Source organism: Lepidochelys kempii, chromosome 27, assembly GCF_965140265.1.
Source record: "Lepidochelys kempii isolate rLepKem1 chromosome 27, rLepKem1.hap2, whole genome shotgun sequence".
Lineage (NCBI taxonomy): Eukaryota > Metazoa > Chordata > Testudines > Cheloniidae > Lepidochelys > Lepidochelys kempii.
In genome coordinates, this window is record NC_133282.1 from 16,463,283 (window position 1) to 16,479,653 (window position 16,371).

The following is a 16,371-nucleotide window of genomic DNA, read 5'->3' on the forward strand; positions in this document are numbered from 1 at the left end:
TGGGGTGGGTGGAACGGCTTGGAAACCCTGAAGCTTTCGGATGCAGTAACAGAAGGGAGGTATCTTTCACAAGGTCAGATCTTTCTCCTGAGAGCGCCAGTCAGGATTCCTGGTCTCCCTTGCTCTAGTTACTGGTTATGCTGTCGCTCGTACACTACCACCAATGTGTTACCTGAAAAACCACCCTGGCTCAAGGTTAATCTCAAGGTTTCTCATTATCACTAGATGAACCTGCTAAGTCACCCTGAAACTGCTCCTTGCAGCCTCCCCTCTGCCCCATTTGTAGGTCATACACCTGACCTCTGTTGTGTATGAGCGCAGTGCCCACAAGAGCAGCAAGTGCTTCTCTGGGGTCCTATTTCTTCCCTTGTTTTCCACGTATGGGGCCGAGGTCTCCTGATGCTCTGACAGCCACTCCCTGGGCCTTGTCTCTGCTAGAAGGAAGTATTTCAAGGTCGGCAGCTGGCAACCCTCAAAGCCAGTGTTGTGCTCCACAGAGTTGCTCTGTTCCACAGAGGTTCTTATAACCTACTCCCCACGCTAGGGCATGCGTGCCTTCCAGGTGGGCATTCGTCACAGTGCTTAACATCTGTCACGGCGGTTCTCCCTTTGCTCCCTAGGGGCAGCATGGGCTGGAGATTGGCTTGGCTGGGCAGGTTTTTAGTATCAATGCCCTGGGTTTGTCGGAGAAGACAAACACACCATTTTGGAGCAGGAGGTGGGTGGTTTGTGATGGTTCTTAACTGGTGGAGGAGTTCGTTCCACTCTCAGGCCAGCCCCGTGATAGTCCCAATATCAGCAGCAACTAGCTTTATGATTATTGCGCAGAGTTCCTTGTGTCGGAGGAGTGAAGTTGTTGATCAGGGTTCTTGATCCCACAGCCTTAGGCTCGGTTCGACTGAGGCCGGTAGTCGTTACTTCAATGCCAATAACTTTGGAACCTTATAGGCTACTACTGGGTACTGGTGCTGCTGCCTGTGACCAGCAGGGGGTGCTGCAAAACCAGACCAAGGCATGTGCACTGTCCCTGAAAGCAAGTGCAGCTGGAGAGATGGCAGGACTTCATTAAAGGCCTGGCCTGAAACAGGGCCAAGATACTCAAAACAGCCCGTGACTAACTTCAAGCCACAGCCTGATTTACACCAATCTAAACCAGGTCCGGAGGGCATCCTACTTCACCCCTCTGCGTTCCCCTGGCACCACTTCTCGTGATTTACCCTCCGGCAGGACCAATGTGCAGGGAGCCAGGGGTCCGGTCCCATAAGAGGAGAATGAAACCCGGAAGGGAAGTGCTAGTCAGTCAAGCCCTGGTCCTGCACCATATAGGTCCCCAACTTTTGGGCCAAGCTGCTCTAACCACAGGCCACCAATTCCCCCTATACTGAGTTGGGAGAGACAGAGGAAGGTCGCCACAGGGGTGTGACGCAGGGAAAGGCCTGGAAGAAATTACTGGGGTGCTAGGAGAGACAAGCCGAGCCTATTTGACAGCAAAGCCCAGCTCAGTGAATTAATCCCAGTTCCTAGCAGAAGAAGCCAGTGCTGGCTCAGGGCAGCTGGAGCCACGCTGGGGCTTCTGTTGTGACTCCCTGGATGATCTGTGTTTGGTTTCAGAGCCATAGACAATCTGGGAATGATTCCCTTTTATCCACAACGTGTGGGATGCCCCCACTCCTCACCCCCAGCCCCCTGCTATTCCAGTCCTGCCCCCTCCATCAGAAACTGCCAAGGGAACCCTCCTCCAACACCACTGTTCTCCTCAGGGCACTTAGTGCGCGTGGCCAATAATGCGCTTTGTGCACGCTTAGTGCGCGTGGCCAATAATGCGCTTAGTGCACGCTTAGTGCACGCTTAGTGTGCGTGGCCAATAATGCGCTTAGTGCACGCTTAGTGTCGTGGCCAATAATGTGCTTAGTGCGCGCTTAGTGCACGCTTAGTGCGCGTGGCCAATAATGCACTTAGTGCACGCTTAGTGTGTGTGGCCAATAATGCGCTTAGTGTGCGCTTAGTGCGTGTGGCCAATAATGCACTTAGTGCACGCTTAGTGCACGCTTAGTGCGTGTGGCCAATAATGCGCTTAGTGCACGCTTAGTGTGCGCTTAGTGCGTGCGGCAGTCCCGGAGCCGAGGAGGGCAGCTAGCCGCTGAGGCCTCCGGGCCCCTCTCTGGTGTGAGTAATGTGCCTTGACTACACTGCACCACCAGAGGGCACCACGTCACTGAAGGAAACCCACGGCAGCCTCTGGCAAGCCGGGCACTGGGTTCAAGCCAGAGGCACAATCCTTGGAGTCCGGCTGGGCGCAGACTATGGGCCCCATTAGCCCTGAGCCGTTGCCCGCTGGGCCGGAGCCTGTGAGGGGCGGGCGGCCTCCCAGGAGGGCAGCACATGTGCTGCCAGCAGGCAGGGGGCACAACCCGCGGTAGCCAGCAGTAAAGCTACGGGCACGGGTGTCCCGCAGTGGTGGGAGGGACAGCACTGGCTGGAGCCAGGCACAGGGCAAGTGGGTGGGCGCAGCTTGCAAAGGTCCCCTCGCATCTCCACCAGTGCCCCCTGCTCCCGGCCTGCAGCCCCCCCCGATTGCTCAGCCCTGGGCTCCCCACACGGCTCCGCCAGTGCCCCCTGCTCCTGGCCTGCAGCCCCCCCCCCCCCCCGATTGCTCAGCCCTGCAGCCCCCCCCGATTGCTCAGCCCTGGGCTCCCCCCAGCTCCGCCAGTGCCCCCTGCTCCCAGCCTGCAGCCCTCTGTTACCCCAACCCTGGGCTGCCCCCAGCCCTGCCTGTGCCCCTCACACCTGACCCGCAGCCCCCTGCTAGCCCAGCCCTGCGTGCCCCTCACACGGCTCTGCCGGAGCCCCAGCCCCTGACACATAAACCTTCCTGAGCTGCCACCACGGCCTGCTCCGCCGGTGCTGCTCAATTGCATCCTGCAGCCGCCTGCTAGCCAAGCCCTGGCCTTCATCCCCCCACCACCCCCTACCCCGCCAAAATCCCAGCTCTGTTGGTGCCCCTCACTCCTGCCCTGCGCTCCGCCCCCGCCCTGCAGCTCTGGCCCTGGTAACACGGAGGCATTCGCAGCCAGTGCCGCTGTCCCCCCCCCCCCCCCCCCGCGGTAGCCTCAGCCCGGGGTGAGGCAAGCAGGACACGGAAGCTGGCGCAACCCCTGCTGCCCCGGGACAGGGTCGGGAGCGGGGCCGGCCATGGCCACAGTGCTCTTAGTGCAGCTGGGGGGGCACGGAGAGGCCAGAAGAGACGCACCTGCCGGGGAGGGGGACAGATGCGCTGAGCCCCGGGAATGGCCAGGGGGGTGCTCCGGCCTGGGCTCTGCAGCAGCTCAGACTAGACAGCTGCTCCTGGCCACAGTATTGGTGACACCCCCAGCCGAGAAGAGTCTGAAAAGCGAGATCCAGGGGCTGGCTCCAGCCTCCGCGGGGCAAGCGCGGCAGCCAGGCCCCATGGACCAGCCAGAGCTGCCCCTCGGGCCCGGCCAGGGCTCCAGGAGGATTGGGTGCTGAAGGGATCCCTCCCATTCAGGTTTAATGCAGGTTGCTCCACCCTGGAGGGGTCCTCTCAGAAAACACATCCCAGAGGCCTACCTTGCAGCATCTTACATGAGGAGCCCAGATACTTTGGTGATGGGCACCAGTATAGCTTACCTGGCCAAATAACAGGGACTTTCATCCTGAAGGGACCTCAGATGCTTTACGAGCCTCACACACTCAGAGGATTCACCTCACCCACCACTAAAATGCAGCCAGCTCTGGGGTGGCGCACTGGAGCTGAACAGCACACAGCAATGCTGGGTAGTTTCTGAGGGAAGGTGAAATACTGTAACCAGACGGGGAGAGTCGGTCCTGTGCCATGCACCAGGGCTCTCACGCAGTAATGGTAAAGCCAGACCATTTCGTATGTGCCTGTCTGCAGGGGGCAGAGGTCTGGGTTGACTCTGCCATGGCCATGCCATTAAAGCAGCACTTTCTTAGCTATCTAAGGGGTTTATCTGGTCCCCTTCGTGTCAGTCTTTACCAGCTGTCACCTCACACCCCCTGTGGGGAAGAGTGGGGCTAATGTCCCCATTGCACAGATGGGAACTGAGGCACAGTGAGGCTAAGTGACTGGTCCCAGGGCACTCAAGGAGCTGTGAAGTCAATGCAGGTCTCCAGCATCATAGAATATCAGGGTTGGAAGGGACCTCAGGAGGTCATCTAGTCCAACCCCCTGCTCAAAGCAGGACCAAACCACTGAGCCAGCCTTCCTCCCTTTCCAGAGGAATAGGGGCAGAGCCCAGGGCTAGCACATCTGGATTTGTTTGCAGTGACAAGCCGGTAGAATGAACCAACCCATCCGAGCACGATGCACGTGGCTGCGATTTCTTCACACCAAGCTCATCCCAGCTCCTCCCACTTGGGAAATCTAAGAGCATCCAGGATTTCCAAACAGGCTGGATCACATCCTGCCCTCGGTCCCCCCAGGGCAAGTCAGGAGCAAGGCCCAGGTAGTGGAACCAGGAAGACCTTGGCCTGCAGGTTTCTACAAAATTGCACCCCCAGGACACCCACAAACGTTCTCTCCCTTGGGATTCCTATTCGGCTGGACCCCGGCCCTCTGGGGAGACACCAGGTCTCAGGAGGGGCCTCTCTGAACCAGAGAGCGATCGTCCAGGAGACACAGCTGCACAAACTGGGCTGAGCGACCCCCTTGGAGAATGGGCTGCAAGGGACAGAACAGTCCTGCCCTGAGGACGTACCTAGCCACTTCCTCAGAGAGGGCCCCCTGGTGCCGCGTTCAGGAAGCCGAGTCGCTGCTCTGCGGGCAGGACGGGGTACCCCATGTCTGTGCACAGCGGGGCACAGCAGAGCCGGCGTGTGGGCATGGGGGGCAGGACTGGAGTCCATTTTCAAACCGGGAGTCCCACACACGCACTGAGGGCAGAGAGCTGCTCTCGCTCCATGGCGCTGGGCTTGCCCCACCTCAACTCAGCCTTGGGCCTCGCCGTGATCCAGGAGAGCCTCCTGTCTGCGTGAGGACAGGAGCAGCTAAAATGGAGCTCAAAGCTGGCAGCTGCGCTAAGAAAGGCCACGTTTTCCGTGCACGTTGGCCAAGCCCGGTGGAAACTCCACCACTCTTGGTAACCGTGACAAAGCTCACTCCTGGGTGCTCCCGCACCCATCCCCGTGGTTTCTGGGCTTGCACCCAGTTCCTGCCATGGAAAGCAGCTGTGACTTCCTCTCCAAGGCGCATTTCTGACTCACTCTTTTCTTTTTAATAGCCCTAATTCTTGAAAACAAAAGCCGCTGACAGTTGACGGCTGGCCACGCCCAACCGTTTGCCCCTGAGCCAGCACTTTCCATCTTCACCACTTCCAAGGAGGTGACACCAGTCTACGGGAACCCTCCACACCCCAGGTCTCAGTGACCAACTACCTCTCTCCTTTCTTCCTCACCAGGCCGGATTAACCTTGGGCCCAGTGCCAAATATATTTGTGGGTCCCCCATGGGGGCAATGGAGCATGGCCCAGGGGGTTGGACCCTGGAGCGAGGGGCCAGCCAAGGGCAGGGCATGGCACGGCAGGGGCGGCTCCATCCAGCCCAGCCCAAGGCAAGGGCACTATTTACAAACTGGCAGTTGCCACCCACACAGGGTCTTGCCCAGCCCTGTCCTGCCAGCGTGCCCCTTCCCCTCGGGGGCGGGCCCATACAGCCCCCCCAGCCAACACCCCCCAACTGCCTATGGCCAGAGCCCCCACCCAACCCTTCCACAAATGCACAGAGCCCTGCCCAACTCCACCCCTGCCCACGGCCCCACCACAACTGCCCAGCAGCCCCCACAGAACCCCCACTCCCTAGTGCCCCAACACACACAGATCTTCCCCACCCCTTCACAGCCCAGCTCCCCCTAGACCCTTCAGAGACCCACTCCCGCACGCCCTGCCTCCCGGCCGCACTCATCGGCCCAGCTGGGAGGTGACTGCGTCTGCTTCTGCACCAGTCCCAGGCCGCTCAGCGCTGGGGAGACAGGCGGGGCCCGCCCAGGAAGCAGAGACTGCCCAGAGCCGGAGGCGCCCTGGGGTCCGGCCATGGGGCGGAGAGGAGCCCTCGGCCAGCCGGCCGGAGCAAGTAATGGGTGAGGAGGAGCCCATGTGCTGGTGAGGTCTCAGCCCAGTGCAAGCGGAGCAGGCTGGGGCCCCTTCTGAGCATGGGCCCGGCTGCATGGCAGCACTGTAAACCCGGCACTGTTCCTCACAGCCCAGCTCTGTGTCACGGCCTGCAATCGCACTGCAGAAGGGACTCTTGAAAGCTTCCCATGAGAGTATCAGGAGATTCTGCCTCCCAGGAGGTGAAATTCCCCTGGGCACCAGCTCCCCAGCCCGGCTCCAGTCACACGGAGCCCCAGGCAGTGTTGACCGCCTGCAGGGGGGTGACCATCAGCCAGGAATGTCTGTGGAGCAAACTGAATTCAGCCCTGCAGCCCCTTGAGGGAGATGGGGCAGAACCTCAGAGCAATTGGCATTCACAACAAATTCTCTCCAGTCCAGGGAACAGAGAGAGGCGGAGACACAGCCCCAGGGCCACCGAGCAAGTGAGAGAACCCAGGAGTCCTGACTCCCCAACCCCTACTGCTCTAACCACTAGACTAATTTGATCCAGTGAGCGGAGTAGGGAATTGTCAGTCAGGTTCCGTAACAGGGACACCGCAAACCTGGTATCAGACCTCCCTCTGCCTCTGTTTCCCCACTCTCCTGTAAGTCGCCAGCCAGTGCATCAGTGAGCCCACTGTTGCAAAAATTAATCAGCAGTGAAATAGTGAATGCCACTGAAAGTGTCATGGTGGTCCTTCAGGTTCAGTTAACACCCCATTGAGGTGGATGGCTTGAATCATGCCCCTCAGAGCAATTGCCTGGGGCCGGCTGGATCAACTTACACTCAGCTGGTGTAATGGTTACATTCGCAACCATTAGCTGGTGTAAACCAGTGCAGGCCACTGCCTTTGGCTGACCTACACCTGCGGGGATCTGAGATCCACAGAGAGCCCCGGTGGGGGCGGCCTCTGAGGCACCGTGGAACACCCCGAGCCCAGGGTGAAGTGATTTGACCAAGGCCCCAGAGGGGAAGTGGGGGGCGGAGGGTCAGCATGAGGAGGATCTGGTTTCCCCTCCCCCCCTCCCAGCTTTTGCCTCTCCGAGAGGTCATGCGGGGACAGATGGTTTAAATCCTCATGCCGGGATGCGGTGAGGCCGGTTGGACTTTTTATTTCTTTGGCACCTGCCGGGAATCCCATTTCCTTGTTCCCCGGTAGGTAGAACATGGAGCTTGCGGTCAAAAGGAGCCAGGACAATACATTCCAGGCCACCCCACTAAGTACCGCAGCCGCTTTGCCAAGGGGCTGGGTTCAAAGTCAGGCCCACAGCCCAGCTTGGACTCCGCTCGCCAGCTCCATTTCCGAGCAATCGTCCCTCTACCCCCAGTCGGGAGTTGGTTCAGCTGGCACTGGGCCAGGCAGCCCAAGCTGGAAACGTGCCTCACGGTTTCCCCACCAGCCTGCCAACAAAAGAACACTGAGGAGTTACGGAGCAGCGCCAGCATCAGATCCCCCGAGTCTGGGAAATGATCGCCATCTCCCAGAACCCAGCACAGGACCGCTCCCATCAGGGCCTTGCCACGGGTGCTGGAGCTCCTACCCGCTATGTGGGGCGCCCACATTTTTCCTCCCGGGCCCAGTCCCCACCCTGAGCCAGCTAACGCTGCTGGAAAGAGGGCTGGGACCCTGGAGAGCCTGGTTTAGATTCCTCGTGGTGTCTGTATCCCAGCAGCACTGAGAGCGAGGTGCTGCACGCACCCGGTGAAATCCTGGCCCGCAGCGATCAATGGCAAGACTCCCATTACTTGAATTTCACGCACAGCAAGTCCCTGCCCCCAACAAGCTTGCTATCTAAATAGACAAGGCAGGCCAGGAGCAGGAGGGAACCAGAGACAGCCACGTGTTTTCCATGTGACCCTGGTCACATCCCTTATACCAAGATAGCAGCCTTCAACTACCTGAAGGCCGGTTTCAAAGGGGATGGATCTAGATTGTTCTCAGTGGTGGCAGATGACAGAACAAGGAGCAATGGTCTGAAGTTGCAGTGGGGGAGGTCTAGGTTGGATATTAGGAAACACTGATGAAGTGGGTTTTAGCCCACAAAAGCTTATGCCCAAATAAATTTGTTAGTCTCTAAGGTGCCACAAGTACTCCTTGTTCTTTTTACTATTTCACTAGGAGGGTGGTGAAGCACTGGAATGGGTTACCTAGGGAGGTGGTGGATTCTCCATCCTTAGAGGTTTTTGAGGTCCAGCTTGACAAAGCCCTGGCTAGGATGATTTAGTTGGTGTTGTCCTGCTTTGAGCAGGGGATTGGATTAGATGACCTCCTGAGGTCCTTCCAACCCTAATATTCTATGAAGATCTTCCTAGGACAATTCCTGAATTTTAGGGTCTTGAGTTGGGCATCTACGATCACTAGCCATTTTCGAAAGCTGGCCTAAAGCCTTGCTGTGCCTCAGTTTCCCCATTTGTGACTCATGATCCTTCCCTATCTCCCTAGGGGGTGCTGTGAGGATCACAATCATTCATGGCTGCCTAGGACCCAGATACCACGGTGTGGGCCCCTCCAGACCTAAGACGCAGGATCTCTCAGCAAGCAGACACATGCTGTTTTAATTGTAGGCGAAGCACATATCACATGAGGGCATGTTAGTGGTTCTACTTGAGGGCAAGTGAACGCAGCTACAAGGGAAAAGGAATGTAAAGGTGATTTCTCTCTCTTCATCATGACCTAATTACTTGGTTAAATTAACAAAACACTCCACTCAAGTTGCTCGAGAACAAAGCAACTGCTTATAGCGTAAGGATAACAAAGTTTGATCAGGACTGAGATGTCTTGTCAGCTCAAAATTAAATCTCTGATGGGGAATAAAGAATAGCTGATCTTTTAGGGAGTGACTGACTTTGGGGGCATTCCAGGGTTTAAAGAGCAAGGAGAATTAGTGAGTTTCTGTTGATCTTGCCCCAGTGGGCTGGAGAACAGGTCCAGCTGTCTAAGATTGGGTCTCAAGTAGAACCAATTGGAGCCATTAGAAACCCCACATTTTGCAAAACCTGAAAACTCACATCTGTGAAAATAGGCATTCTAGGAATTTGATGTCCATGTGCCCAGCGATTTGTCACACTTGCTTAATCATTTCATCAGAATGAATTTTCCCTGACAAGACTATAAATGTCCCATATTGATGAGAGGTTCAACATTCGTGAACTGAAAGGGACTAGTGCAGCTCTGCGTCTGTCTTATTCACGTTCCCGGTAACCGTCATAAACTCAAAAGGGGAGGAGATACTGAGAAGATTCCAAGCATTTAGAATGAGATCTCTCCAAAGTAAGTATGAACCTTCACTCGACAGCGAGATACCATAGCCACTGATTTCCTAGTAGCAAACTGCTTGGATTTATTCTAGGTGAGGGGGCTGGTAAGTGTGATTTGGTGAACAGCAATGTCTACATTTACTATTTGGGAGGTTTGGGTTGTTTGATTTAAAACAAAAAAACAAAAAACTTTTTCTTCTTCCTTCTTCCTGGTATATTTGCCTATTTATAGTGTAACCAGGGAAAGAATAGCTGGGAGGACAAATACACATACAATTTAAGAGGCATGTGTTTTATACAGGCTGGATTATGTTTTAACCGGTAGGGTTTACTCTTAATGCATGTTATGGGTGAGTTTGCCTCACTACAAACAAATTCTGAGAGTTCTGAGCATCAGAAAGCAGAGACGATTTAAGTCAAAGTCTTGGTCTAACTTGAACTATAAAAGCTTTAATGTATAGCTTGTGTTTATTTAGACTAAGCTCCTTGGGCAGAGAGTGGGAGAACCAACACACTTTGCAGTGATGCTCACATGAGAACAGGTTCCACTGCAAGTTCTCCTGGGCACGGCCCGCCTCTCTCTGTGTGTGTGTAGTGCCCAGCAGACTGGGCCCCCAACCGACTATCTCCTCTGCACACAGAGAGGGTGCGTCTCCCGCTCTGCATCTGAGGCCACATCTGGACTCCTCTGCACCCACCTGACTGACTCTGCTCCTCTCTCTCCTCCCTTCACCCCCAGCTGTTCTGCCGTTGCTCGTCAGCACTGTGCTGTGTTTGGGGTGCACCATGCTGCACGCAGCTCCCCTGCCAGAGTTCTCCGGGGATCAGGATTTCCAGCAATTCCTGCAGAAGGACCTGGAATACATCCGCAAAATCAAAGGGGACGTCGCCCAGGTGCAGGAGCTTGTGGTGAGTCGCTCAACACAAACCAGTGGGAGAGGCACTGAGGGCAGCCGAGGTCTGGGGTGGGGGTGGGCCATGCCATGGACCCAGGGGCTCATCTGTGACCTGCACAAAGGGGCTTCGTGACAGCAGATGAGAAAGCTACAGCTACACCCCTCCCTGGCGATTTGGGATCTGTCGCTCTGAAGTGATGCTGGGGGCTGCAGCCTGGCTGGAGGGGACTCGGGGGAGCTGCACAGTGCGTTAAACTGTAACACGGGAGGATCCCTGCAGCACTGAGCACTCAGGGGTGGGGCCCTGACATTCTGATCCGGAGGCTTCATCTCTGCTGAGGATCTCAGCCCCAGGCTCGCAGACAGACAGAGATCCAGGCAGACAGGCTTCCCCAGCAGCTATGCCTTGGGTTGGGCGGCAGGACTTAGCAGCCGGACAAGACAGATTGGGAGATCACTCCACGGCGTCAGACCCTTTGCTGTAGAGCAGCGTGAAGTTGTGCTGATCTTCCCCAGGGACAGATGCCTGACCAGGTCCCCACTACCTTCAGCTGGCAGGGTCACAGACAAGGGCCCTCCTGATCCAGCAAATGTAGCAAACTTCAGCCCCCGGCACGAAATACACAACAGGAGCAAGAGGAACTGTGCGTCTTCACCTCCCTCAAAGCAAGAACCAGAAACAGGGACCCATTGCCTCCCAGAGGAGTTGCAGGCTGCTCCTTCTCCTGGACAAGTGTCTTCTCAGGGACCAGGCCTGACAATTTACCCAGCCACTAGGTAGAGGATCCGTCCATGCAGCCTTCCCCTTCTGGTCGCTCTGCCCCTGCCTGATGCAGGCAGAGAGCGGATTTGAGGATCGTGAACCCTCCTCTTCAGGCTTTGGACTGCAGTTTGTTTGGCCTGATCCTCATGCATTTCTGCAGCTCTCTTTCCTCAGGCGAGCAGCCCTGTTTAGTTCAATGTTACTCCCACACCGAGGTGTTTTCAGGATCGGGCCCTTAGGATTTGGCCCCAAAAACCTTTTTTCGCACTGATCGTGTTAAATTTGGAAGCAGACTCTGGCCAGGCTGCTGGCCCGGGGGATCCGAAGGGGCATGTTTCCTGGAGATTACAGCTAGTGCTTGCCAGTATTTTAACCCTATGGGGCAGGGAGTCTTATTCACATAGCCAGTGGATTTGTTTGCTTTGGTCCAGTTTCCAAGGTCTCGCACAACCACGCCAGCCAATGAGTCCCTCTCCTTTCCTGCTATTCCCGGGGCCGTGCCAAAGGAAAGGACAATGCAAAAATGAAAATAGGAAAACATTGCTTGGGAAAAGGCAGGCGAGAATAATAGAATCAGCGAAAGGCAGGGCTGGAAGGGACTCCAGGCAGGACCAAGCAAACCCAGACCATCCATGACAGGTGTTGGTCCAACCTGCTCTTAAAAACCTCCAGTGACAGGGATTCCACAACCTCCCTGGGAAACCTTTTCCAGAGCTTAGCTACCCTGATGGTTAGAAGGTTTTTCCTAACATCTCACCTAAATCTCCCTCGTGCAGATTAAGCCTGTTACTTCTTGTCCTACCTTCAGTGGACACGGAAAACAATCCATCCCCGTCCTCTTTACAACAACCCTTAATACATCTGAAGCCTTATGAAGAGCAGAATAGGGTCGTCCCCTCCCATGTCTTACATACAATGCTCCTGTTAATACACCTCGGAACGGTATTAGCCTTTTTCACAACAGCATCACACTGTTGACTCGTATTCAGTCTGTGACCTGCCCCCAGATCCTTTTCAGACCACTGCCTACCCAGCCAGTCCCCATTCTGCAGTTGTGCATTGGATTTCCCCCCCTCCCTAAGTGTAGAACTTTGCACTTGAGTTCAGTGGGTAAAGTTTGCAGGGTTGTGGGTGGCGTCTGGAACACACCCTGGCCGTCGCATTCTTAGCACATACTGGGGTCCAGTAACAGCAATCGCTAGCTGTTGCCGAGGCAATACTTGGTTTATAATGCCCTCCTCCTGACTGTACCTTCTCTTCTCATCCCACCTCAGTGCACGACCCTTCAGCTCTGCAACGAGGAGGAGCTGATGCTTGTCAAGCAAAAACTGGGCATTTCCCAGGCTCCGCTGAACCAGTGTCACAGCAAGACCTTCCAAGTGGTGAGTCTGACCGCAAGGGACTACAGCACGGTCGGGGTGGGGAGTCGGGAGCAATCCTTGGGCTGCAGCCTAAGGCCCAAGCTTGTTCCCACTGACAGTGGAAGCCCAAGCTCCCGGTCGTACTGACTCCTGCCTGTGGCAGGAGCGCAGGAGCAGCACCCCACGGTGCTTCCCGGCCCGGGGGTGAAGGAAAGGCACTCCTGCCATGAGCGGCTGGTTCTCAGCTTTGGCTTCTCTCCAGCCACGGCAGCCTTCTCCAGAACAACAGCCATGGAACCACTTCAACCCTGTTCCTCTGCCAGCTTCACAGAGCCCGGACGCCTCTCGCGGCTCAACAGCTGGCCTCTTGGCTACGTCCAAAGCTGGGCTCCCAGGCCAGGGCCTGGCTTTTAAACCCAACCCTCAGAATACCCCAGTCAAAAATAGCCGGGCGGGGGCAGCGAGCTAGAAAGAGAGGGAGGCTTCCTCACAGCCCTAGCAAACGCTTCTGTAACTTGACTCAGCACTTCCCGCCCTCGCTGATCCCCAGCGGCCCAGTGGCAAGGGAGGGAGGGGCCCGTGCTGCCTAGCTGAACTTCACGGATCCGTCAGCCTGGGCTGGGGGGAGTCTCCGGCCCTTGCAGGGTCTTGAGCTTGGTGGTCACGTTTTCCAGCCCTGCTTTAAAGCCATGACTCGAGGAGAGTCCCTACCCCTCCAGGGGGAAGGGGAACTGCTGGCCTACTGCAGTTACAGTTAACCCCTTCCATGCTGCACTGTCACCGCAGCCAATGTGTTTCGCTGGGATAGACATTGCACAGGAAACTTGATGCAAACCAGGTCACTAAAGAGCTAGCACCCAGCTCAGGCCTCCTCTCTCAACTCCTTCCTTCTCGTGCCCACAGGATGCCTGCTTCAGCCAGATCCGGGATGGACTTCAAATCTACCACGGCCACCTCGCCATCCTCCTCCAGCTCCTGCCGGCTCACTCCAGCCTAGTGGATACCCTCCGGCTGGACGTCTCAAACCTGTCCACTAACATCCAGCAGCAGGTACACAGCTCTGCCTGCTCCCCCGGTGGGTGGGACCAGGCCATCAGGGGAGGCAGGGCCCCTGGATGCAGCCAGGATCCTGGCAGCCTTCACCCAGATCAGGTGGCCCATGCGGGGAGCCAGGCAGGGCAGGGCCTTGCAGCAAAGGTGAAGCTTCCCCGGGTGCGCCAGGTGCTGGCTCCACGGGGCCCCTGCTAATGCTGTTTACTGTATCCCGCTCCTTTAGATGGAGGATCTGGGGCTGAACACTGTGACGTACCCCAAGGCCGAGGGCCATGGCTCCCTCCCCAGCCTCTCGTCCGACTTTGACAAACAAGCCAGCGGATTCATCATCCCCGCCAACTTCAAGCGCTTCCTGGAGGCGGCCTTCCGGGCCCTCCGCCACCTCACGCTGGTGTGAAGGGGTGCAGGGACGCGCTTCCCCCACCGCAGCCTCCTGCCCGGTGTTGGAGCCTGAGAAGTCCCATGCCTTGGGGACGCTCCCGGCTTTGAGATCTAAGGGGGAGCTTTATGGGTGGGTGGGTGGGTGGGTGTATAAGGCAAAGTCCCAGATACTGGAACTGTGCCTACAAAATCGGGATATCTGGTCACCCTATGCTCCATAAAGGTTATTTATTTCTCATTTGTGAGCTTCACCACTGGCTGGTGGATCCACGCACACGGCCCCAATGCAAACACTGCCCAGCTTATTTAATATTTATCACTATTTAATATTTATGGGGGGTTTGGAATCCGTTGGCGGAAGTATTTAAGTGCAACTGGTCTATGGTATATTTTTAAAGTCAGAATCCATTTCCTTTATAACGAATCACAGGCATCATCATTGAATGTTTGGCAGCATCAGAAAATCCAGGAGCAGGGCCTGGGCTGCTGGATGTGCATTTTTATGTGTCTGTGCAATGTAGTTACTGTTTAATATTTAAACAGATGAGCATCTCCAGTACCAGGTGTTTGCTCTTTGGTAGCTGGACCAAGTACAAGACTGGGAACCAAAAGCTCCTGGGTCTAGTACCAGCTCTGGCCCAACTCCCCGTGGGATCTTGGGCAACAGTCTGTGCCTCAGTTTCCCCATCTGTCAAATGGGGGATGCTAATGTTTACCTACCTCACAAAGCTGGTGTGAGGGTTAATTTTTTTCTTGTCCAGCCAAGGGCAAGGTCTGAGGGAGTAGGAAGGCAAAGCACCTGCAGAGAGGGGTTTGCTGGGAGCACTCAGCTATTGAGCGTGGAGAAGCTGCGCTCTGGAAAGCCTCCGGAGCTTTGGATTAGCCCCCAAGCACGGATGGAGCGCAGTACTCGGCCCAAGCCACTTCACTCCTTGCTTGAACACAAGCCTGCCGGGCGGGGCGGGTAAATGGGTCAGGGCTCTTGGGTTCCATTCCCGGCTTGCCCGCTGACTAGCTGCATGCCCTTATGTATGTTGCTTCCCTGATCCTTGCCTCAGTTTCCCCATCTATAAAAGGGGGGTAATCCCCTTTATCCTCAGATGAAGGCACTTTAAAATGTCATTTTCCTTCCTGGCTTGTGGGCAGTGCAGGGACAGAACTGGCTAATGTTGTTTTTGTTGTAACAGTGCATTTATGCAAAACTGATTATTATTTAACAGACTTGGCAGGAGGGCAGGCTCCTTAATTAGCAAAGTCCTTGGCTGGGGTATTGCTTATGCATAGCCAGCTCACCCTCCCAGAAACCAGGAGAGCGTGATATGAATGAACCAGTTTTTCTGTAACTTTTTATATTATTTTTATATATTTATATTTTACAAATGCACAATCCACCGTTCCTCCTCGTTCACCCATTAGATTTACATTCAGGTCACATTGATTTTATTTATTATAATTTAAGTTAATTATTTACATCTTAATTCTTATTAAACTATTATCGCTCCTTTAATTTCAAATGATTTTTTGCCGAAAATGGCTCAGACGTGAATCCTACCAGATTTCTGTATGGTTCAAATTCCAGCTACACTGAATCCAACCAGTGTGGACTGGGCTGGAGGGATTGGTGTTGCCTGTATGTTTCAAAGCTGTCACCAACAGACAACTCACATGCATTTTGATATAAATCACATTGTACTAGATTAGTGGAGACTGTGCAATTCTACCTCCCCAGATGATCCAGATGAAGAATGTCCATTCTTGAATGGTTGGAGTTTAATTAAAAGAATAAATGCAAGATCTTCATTGACAAATTCTGGAGTTTTGCCTATTAGCTTGGCCAAATGCCCAGCAGAGGGGAATATTTTGTAATTGTCTTGAACTAGTTTATATTTCAATGTGTTCTATTTATTACTGTGGCTGGCTGGGCTTTGGCTCAGACCAAATCGATTTGTATTTTTATTTAAAAAGAGAAATAAACATATTTTGGTACTTTTTAAAGCACGTGTTTGGCTGAATGTATCGGGAGGCGGGGATCCTAAGCGCTAGCATGTTTAACCAGAAATAAACCAGTCCCTTATCTAGCAAAGAGACCCCCACGTGGTTAGTTAATAGTTCTCTTTACTTGTCCAAAGTGCTCAGCTTCATGCCAGCCAATCCAGCCCAAATGCCTGCAGCCGGATATGGCCCAGCCATGGAGAATTAATCTAATATTAAACACAAGAGATGGAAGACCTGTTCGAAGGTCAAAGCCGTTTAACCCTTCAGCCCATTACAGAGCTAGACGGGGATTTTCAAAGGAGACAAAGGGAGTTGGCGCCAGCCCTCAATGGGATGTTGGCACCAAATATCTCCAGCTCCTTTGAAAAAGTTCATGCCCAAAGCTTCAGAGAGAGCAGAAGCTCCAGCAATTCAACAGCTCAAGAACCCTAGGGAGATACATCTCAGGAGCAGGGAGGGGAAAGCTGTCACCAGACCAAGGAGCACTTGAAGGGGATAAGAATCTTTCCCACGTCCCCTGCATTACCCCAAATTC

At 54.8% G+C, this 16,371-nt stretch overlaps 1 protein-coding gene across 3 annotated transcripts; it reads left to right on the plus strand.

Moving 5' to 3' along the window:
- Nucleotides 1-9,290: 9,290 nt before the first annotated feature.
- CSF3 (colony stimulating factor 3) lies at nt 9,291-13,965 on the plus strand. 3 transcript variants are annotated; one of them, XM_073325885.1, is made up of 5 exons: nt 9,291-9,400; nt 10,029-10,296; nt 12,321-12,428; nt 13,311-13,457; nt 13,684-13,965. In XM_073325885.1, exons 2-5 carry the CDS (start codon nt 10,174-10,176, stop codon nt 13,855-13,857), a joined length of 552 nt encoding a protein of 183 aa, XP_073181986.1. In that variant the 5' UTR covers nt 9,291-9,400; nt 10,029-10,173; the 3' UTR covers nt 13,858-13,965. The 3 variants fall into 3 exon arrangements, with proteins under 3 accessions (XP_073181986.1, XP_073181984.1, XP_073181987.1); XM_073325883.1 differs by having other exon boundaries at nt 10,127-10,296; XM_073325886.1 differs by lacking the exon at nt 9,291-9,400 and adding an exon at nt 9,427-9,491 and having other exon boundaries at nt 10,127-10,296.
- Nucleotides 13,966-16,371: the final 2,406 nt, after the last annotated feature.

What these genes read in the sequence shown, in the direction of transcription:
- CSF3 (XM_073325883.1), top strand. An exon ending in CCCAGGTGCAGGAGCTTGTG is followed by an intron (nt 10,297 to 12,320) that starts GTGAGTCGCTCA and finishes ATCCCACCTCAG; the next exon opens with TGCACGACCCTTCAGCTCTG. An exon ending in CCACTAACATCCAGCAGCAG is followed by an intron (nt 13,458 to 13,683) that starts GTACACAGCTCT and finishes CCGCTCCTTTAG; the next exon opens with ATGGAGGATCTGGGGCTGAA.